This window comes from Micropterus salmoides, unplaced genomic scaffold, assembly GCF_014851395.1.
Source record: "Micropterus salmoides isolate LMB-PRFRI ecotype aquatic unplaced genomic scaffold, ASM1485139v1 Ms_hic_scaffold_14, whole genome shotgun sequence".
In the NCBI taxonomy this organism is placed as follows: Eukaryota; Metazoa; Chordata; class Actinopteri; order Centrarchiformes; family Centrarchidae; genus Micropterus; species Micropterus salmoides.
This window is the reverse complement of record NW_024040485.1, coordinates 28,450,437-28,458,300: the sequence shown is the minus strand read 5'-3', so window position 1 is coordinate 28,458,300 and position 7,864 is coordinate 28,450,437. Positions and strand designations below refer to the sequence as shown.

Genomic DNA, 7,864 nt, shown 5'->3' with positions numbered 1-7,864 from the left:
TAGAGGAAAAAGCACTCTCAAGTAAAGTAGACCGACATGTAACTGAATATTTTTACATTCTGGTATTTGACTCAAGTAGAGGATCTGAATGATTCTTCCACCCCTGGAGATGGATCATAGATAGAGGAGGGCAGGACAAGAAAAATAAATACATAAATACACTTTACAACCCCTTTCCTGTTGCATCTCTGCATCAGAGGGATGCACAGCAGAGGACTGGGCAGGCAATGAGGAGAGAAGAGGATTTCCCTTGTAAAACACGAGTGTGAGGCAAGGGAAGGACGCCCCCCACCTCCCACCACCTCCACCACACTTCTCCTACCGGTGATGTCAGGGCGGACAGGGGCTCCCTGAAAAGAAAATCTTCTGGAGAGAATGAGAGAGAGAGAGTGAGAGAGAGAGAGAGAGAGAGAGAGGAGTGAATGGAGGAGGATATTACTACTGCATGGACCGGTGCAGAGGAGCAGCAAGTCACTCTCTGAAGCGCACACAGACGCACAACAAAACCAAGACGAGCTGACGCGCAGACGCGAACCATGATTTAACGGACTAATATTTTTATCCTCTCTCAGAAATCACAGGAAAGCTTCTGCTCAACGCATACGATAGCTATTATATAGGGCTGGCACTTTGCACTGCACTTCAATTTGCCTCTGGAGTGACTTTGTATTTTTCTTTATTATTACTCTGATTCCACCTTGCAGCTGTATTTTGGAACAGGACGCACTAAATGATGCCGCAATGGTCAGGTAAAAATAAATTAAAGGCTTTGTGCAAAGTCACTTAGGAGTGAAATAATCGGATTTCACCTGATTTATTCATGCAAATAATTTTTTTTTTCAAAAAACAAAAACAAAGGACACTTCATCAACATTTTCCTCAGTAATGATTTATTTTTTTTTTTTTCAAATTTGAAATCAGCCTGGTGACGTTTAAAAAGTCTTTCTTTCCCTCATGGGCTTACTGAAACGCAGACGGAAATAGGCTAGTTGAAGTTTTTAAACCTGTAAACAGAAACAAGTGCCAGAGGCAGTTTTACAGGTTATATGAATGGAAAGGAGGCAAAACGTCGCCTCTAAAGGTTCGCGCAAAGTGCAGGAGTGTGCAGCTGCAGCTGCGCCAAGAAAGGATTTTGGATGAACTCAGCTGTAGATCTGGTTGCTTTCTGTGATTCAAGAGTGCAAAACGTCTCCTTTATTCAAAATCAATCCTAAATATAGCCGATACTAACCTCAATATGCAATGAGTTTATGTGGAAACCTTTGAATGGCATCCTCTTTATCAGTTTGATCCCTTTGGAGTGCACTTGATTAGGTTGCCCTCCAGATTAGTTTATCAATAGGTGAATTTTAAATTCCAAACCAGGCAGCCAAAACCACCATTTCTTTATTTCTGGATAAATGTTCGCAAATAAATCTGGTATAAGAGCTCCTGCTGCTGACCTGGAAACCAGAGGCAGACTTTTAAAAGCCAACCCCCCCTCCCCTTTATCTTCATCAAAACCGCGCCAAATACCTTCTCTAACCTGAGAAAATGTTGTTAATCAGACTATTGGCTATCTTCCTCGTCCTCATCACAAACACGTTGCTGCTCAGCCCGGTTCGCTCCGACACACTCAGCCGGCACAAACGCGCCATGGCCCGGCGGGCAGACGGTGAGCTCTCCAGGCTAGCAGGTGAACCCTGCACCGTCTCCGGCGTCTGGAAGTCCCGGCGGCAACCCCGCTCCCTTTCCCCGTCCCAACACCGCCCTCCAGCGGCCCGTCCGAGGACGCACACGAGCCGGAGAGAGCTGTCCACTGCCAAGAGCGCTGCTGCGGTTTGTGCAGGAGGGTGCAGGTTCGACACCGGGGCGCACCGGGTCGCTCCGGCCGGGGAGGATAAGGGAAGCGGGGGCGACACAGACAATGTGGTAGTGGGAGCGGGGGACCAATATGTTACATCCCCTGCACGGTCCTATGAGAAACGCTCCACAAATGACGGTAGAGACACAAACTATGTCACACAGCTGGACGGGACGTCTTTGCATAAAGATGCCCGCCAGACCGTCTCCTCCTCGGACCACGCGCGGTCCCCACGCGGCTCCCGCTCCAGGTTCACTCGCAACCTGGGCGGGACGATTCCTTACGAGGACGAGGGCAACTCTAGTCGGGAGAAAGTTTTCCCAGACAGCTCAACGGATTCCGGGGGACTTCAAGTCCTCTACGGGCTTAAGCAGGAAGGAGACCAGCAGTCGACCGGGACCCTGGAGGACGGTAGCGAGGACTACTCCGGGGAGGTGGAGGAGGCGGATGCGCCGGTGAGCAGCTCCTCTCCCTGGGGGAGCCCCCTGCCTAGGGTGCCCCTTTCCTGGATGACAGCCCTGTACTTCAGCGGGCGTCGGGAGCAGCTGAAGGTGAAGCCGGCTGCAGGGGTGGAGCTACCGAGGGCGAAGTTCAGCCTGGAGCTTTGGGTGAAGCCTGAGGGAGGACAGAGCAACCCCGCAGTCATAGCAGGTGGGTGAAAACTGATCAATGTCTGCATCACTCATGTATAAGGAATACCCATCGCTGGCATTTCACAAAACTTCCCCTCCTGGCCACACACTAAGTTGGTGTTAGATGCCACATTGCAGTAGTAGGGTAATACATTCATTTTTGTCAAGCACTGACCCAACTTACTGGTCTCAAACTCTACTGTAGACTTCTTCTTCTGTTGGTGTATTTATGTGTCATAAATTTATTTTATCATCCTTCTTCTTGTCATGTCTATCCAGCATCAGTCAGTCTCTTGAATTGCATTAAGGCGGGTCAGTCTCCGAATTCTTCTTTCTTCTTGCCTGCTATTACTTGTTCTCTCCCACTCTGTTTAAGTAGCCTAGATTTCACTTTGATACACAAGGCTTATGGTTGTTGCAAATAGCCTGTGACAGCTACACTATATCCCTAACATCATGTGAGTTTGCCCTTTAAACAGCACTCTCTTGTGCTGTGTGAAATTCACTTGGTAAATTTCCAAGAAAGAGATACAGCAATACATGATGACATTGTTCTAATGACATTTAGTGCTGAAATAGTTAGAGGATTTGAATTGATTGACATAAAAGTAATATAATTAATTAATCATTCAAGGTATTTATCAGGCAAAATGATGAAAATCTCTTGTGCCAGCTTCTCAAATGTGAGGGTTTACTTAATTTTATATGATGGATTTATTTGATTGTAAATAAAATATGTTTGCGTTTTGGACTGTATGGTGGACAGAACAAAGAACAGGAAGATGCATTGAGCTCTGGGAAATTGTGATGGACATTTTCCTCTCTCATGAATCCATAATGAGAAATTGTCACAATGGTCAGCAAGATGGCATAGAGCTGGTATATCAAATGCAAGACAGGTGCGCTTCCGAGTAGTGCTATGTCTAGTGCTGTCTTGGTCACAATTATAAAAAATCTAAGGGATGTTAATAAAATGGCATGTCCATATATGCACTCCAAAAAACACTATTCACTGTGGTTATATAAGTTAGTACCTCCCCTGCGCACCTGGGGATGATAACTTATTCTCTGTAAATACCACTAGAATACCACTTTTGTAGAACTTGGATTAAGGCTTGTTTGTTTGCCAAATTGTGTCAGCATAAGAAATAAAATGGTAAACCGAGGCTTTAGTATGGAGATTTTGTGTGTGTGTTTTGCCCCAGTTTATGACTCACGTTGTTATAATCTTTCAGTGACCATTTCCATTTACTAGGCATGAACGGCAATGAGTGGCATTTAGGTTTTTCCTCAAATTTAAGCCTAATTATTTATACATACATTCTTTACAACCAAACGCTCAAATGAACAAGTTAAAGCCAAAACCATAATTACCACAACAACAAAAACGCATGCCCTTGTGGCTCGATCCCCTAACCTAACTAACCCTACCTCTTGACCATTGCATTTTTTGGCTTCGGGTTCCACCCCTGCTGACAATACTAATAATTATAATGACTATAATGGGATAATAATACTGACAATAATATGCAATTATAAGGAGTATGATGGGATAATGTTACTGATAAAGATAACGTGATAATGTTTTGATGACAATGTTGTACGATAATCATAGTGGAGTGATGATGAATGTGATTATTATGAAAAGGGTAAGCACATTGATGGCTGGTAGTCATGATGATAATGGTTGATCACAATGGCCAAAGTAATGTTTGAAAGATGGTCATGATGAAGACACTCATTATTATTATTCCATTATTAAGGATAATGGTGATGTTTAATGCCTGTTCTTTATTTTGTTGTATACAAAAACGCTACATAAATACTGGTGATTCTGTTAAACAAGTTCTGAGGCTAAGCTGATCATTTTCACGATAATCTATAGTGAATAATTCACTCATTTATTATACACATTATTAAAATTCCCAGGGTGTGTTTCATTTAGCTCCTTTCTCATACTTAGCTTCACTGTTTCCATTGATTCTAAGCGGGGACTGCAGACACGCTGATCTTATGAAGCCTTCTTTTAACCAGACTGTTCACATGAAGATGAAGATCATTTTTTTCCCAACAAGCCAGTATCAAGGAGGTTACATTTGAAAAAACTGCACATTTGACTGAACAACTCATACATCAAACAAATTGAAGAGGATAAGAACGCTATGGTGCAGCACCACAGCTGTCCAGATAGTGAGAGAGACCACAAACTGTTACGTCCACTCACATTTACTCTGATCAAAGATCCGACTCCATTACTCAACTTTTTCCCCCTCATTGCTTCCTTATGTGAGGGCGGCATTTTGTGGCATAGGCCTTTCTCTTTGTAGTGTCCTGAAGGAATCTGACAAATACGGTGAAAAACAAACTCCTATTGTTTCTGCTAGACATGATATTGACATTGGTTGGACTTTTAATGGTCAGTGATGATCTTATAAATCTAGTTGTTTGTGCATTTCATCCTTTATTGTTATTTGACTTATGTGTTTAATATGTGAATATTTAGAGTTGAGGGTACGCTGCCACTGACACTGCACTTATTCTACATTTTCTTAGGTGCTGCATTATTATGGCATTTTAACAACATTTGTGGGAATACTCATGGGTTAAAGTACTGGCTGATAATAATGACCAATATTGGACAATATACTGGTAATGGTAAGCACACAATACTGTACAAGGTTAAAATAGCATGTTTAAAACAGGTTAAAAGAGGGCCACACATGCTGAGATAATAATGGCTTGGGTCTAAAAACAGGATTTAATTTTCAAATATAGGAGATAAAAAAGTAAAAAAGTTAATTCTCTGACTGCCTTCCTTGTTAACTGTAGAGCACCTCGTCCCTCATAGTGACTCATATTATCACCCAACTCTGCACTTCTCCTCAGCTCTACATAGCATTTTAGCATCTTTTAGCTCACTGATTTGGTTTATGGCCCACAACTTAGCTATTTTGGTTTACTCTCACCCCTCTCATCAACCTTGTTTCCAAATGCAGCGGACAGTCTTTTGAGCAAAGAAGCTCTGTTACTGTAAGCTACCTGCCCAGCATGAAATAGCAGAGAAACAAAATGAGCAACTAGGTGGTGAACGTAGTGGAGCAGTTAGCTGCTAAAGAGCCAGATAATTCCCTCAGGAGTTGGTGGAGTTAAAAGGAAAGTGAATATTGGACTTACATTGCCAGAAACATGACGCCAAGTGAATGCTAATGCTGCTGCGTGTCTGCTGTGTAAATACCTAATTGTTTGCTTACATATTCACCATAACAACTTTAGAAGGTGATATTGTGTCAATGTTGTGTTTTCGCGCTAATTCAGCTGCCCCCAAGTGGCCCAAACAAATGCAGCTTTAAAACATCAGTACTTAATTGAATTCAATATTGTAATTATGGTTAACAGGTTAGACCACGGCGGAGATGAATGGTAACCTTGGATAATGTGTGTGGTAGCTCCTATGTCTCACAGCACCAAGACCACATTTCCCATAAACCAGTGCAAACAAAATGTTGTCATTTCTTTGGCAGTACTTTTCCACCATGACCGTCTGCTGTTGCACGAGACACTGAAAACTCTAGTTCAATTCAAGTTTGACTCAAACAACGTCCTCCTGTTGTGTGCCGTTAAATAATGTACCTACAGCATAACGTACGCTGTAGAGCAATCTAGCAGATTTCCCCGGAAATGACCTTGTGATACAGATTTGCTAATGCAGTAAATGTAAAGGGTGACGTTTTGTCATCAGACGTATGAGTTGATTTATTGAGGATGAAGTACAATATATAGTATGTTTAGCATTTCACGTGTTACTGTAGTTATGTATAGATTGATACTAATGTATTGTTTACATTTGGTAGTACAGTGTTATCATGTTCACTTGGCAAAGCCACAGCTTCCTAACCGCTGCTTTCTTAAATTGAATTAAATGCTTAACCATCAAACTGGCTCACCTCCTTGGGGATATTTTGCTACAACTGCCCACTTTACACACATATGCATGTAAGCGTATACACATGCGCACACACATATGGTGTTAAGGAGGGTGAAGGGGTTCCCTGACCCTTCCCTGTCCCAGTGTAAGACATCTGGGGAGCATATGTGGATCTGTGTGTGTCTGTTGCAACAGCAGATGGAAACATCAGGGCCTTGCCTTGGCTGAGGGAAATACCTCCGTCCTTCTTCCCCTTTCTGTTCCCTCCCGCTGTCTCTGGCTCTGTCTATACTCTCTTCTGTCTTTCTCTCCCTTTCTGTGTTTCTCCACCTCTCTCTGCCCGCTCTCTCTCCCTGTTGGTCTTTGTCCACAGGACTGCAATCACTTGGAAACATTGCCTGTTTGTGTGTTTATTTATTCATTTTCATGAGGGCATTTGCTGAGAATATTGTATGTTTTTTCCACCAGTATTCTTTCCAAATCTTTCCCCTATTTCCCTTTTGCCATAGGTGTATTTGACAACTGCTCCCATTCACTGAGTGAGAAGGGCTGGTCGGTAGGCATCCGTACTGTGGAACCTGGCAGAGCCAAAGACGCACGGTTCTACTTCACGCTTCGCACAGACCGAGCTCTAAAATCCACCACTGTGTATAGTCACCAGCGGTACCGAGCCAATGCCTGGACTCACCTGATGGCCACTTACAATGGCCACAACATGACCCTGTATGTTGATGGAGCTAAGGTGTGTGGTTTTGTGGTCTTCACTTTCAACTTGTTGATCACTGAAAAACAGTAACAGTCCTCTGAAAAAGCAATCCCAACTGAAGTTCCAGTTACTAGTTTTTTTTAAATAAAATTTTTGGGTTAGATATCTAGTGTTTGAAAAATAAATTTCACATACAAGAAGTTGGATTTTTTTTTGTCTTTTGACAAAGGACAGGACATCTGATCAATGTACTGGCTATGATAGTGTCAGCCAATCAGATCATTTCGGAAAATGAGTGAATATGTAATATGCCTTAATTTTGGTGACAACCACATGGAGAGTTTCTTCTCAGGTGACATTGCTTCATTATGAGCAGCTCTAACACTTGGGAGACTTAATCAAATTAGACCATCAAGCATTTATTATGTTCATAACACAATAAAAAGGGAAGGACATTTGTTTCTGCCCCTCCTCTCTTCTTGGCTGTCATTTCTCCCTTTCTTTTCCTCTCAGGTGGGAGAGAGCAGTCTCCAGTCCGGTAATCTCTATAGTGCCTTCATGAAGACGTGCAGAACCCTCTTCCTCGGCACAAACCAATCAGATCAAGGACACAGCTTCAGGGGCCATATAGGGGGTGTGGTCTTGTGGGCATATGCCCGCTCTCATGAGGACCTGCTGAAGCGACCGCTTCAAATTGACAAAAGCGAGCCACTCTTGGCGATGTGGGCTGACTTCACCAATGTAACCGGCTATATTTA

The 7,864-nt window shown here is 43.0% G+C and overlaps 1 protein-coding gene across 1 annotated transcript in view; it reads left to right on the top strand.

Annotated features, from left to right (window-relative positions):
* Window positions 1-421: 421 nt before the first annotated feature.
* The window catches only part of pappa2 (pappalysin 2), a 71,584-nt gene continuing 64,141 nt past the window's right edge, over window positions 422-7,864 (top strand). The window contains exons 1-3 of the mRNA XM_038718850.1: window positions 422-2,494; window positions 6,910-7,142; window positions 7,620-7,847. Coding sequence (XP_038574778.1) covers window positions 1,534-2,494; window positions 6,910-7,142; window positions 7,620-7,847 — 1,422 coding nt within the window. The 5' untranslated portion in view covers window positions 422-1,533. The remainder of the gene's footprint in view (window positions 2,495-6,909; window positions 7,143-7,619; window positions 7,848-7,864) is intronic.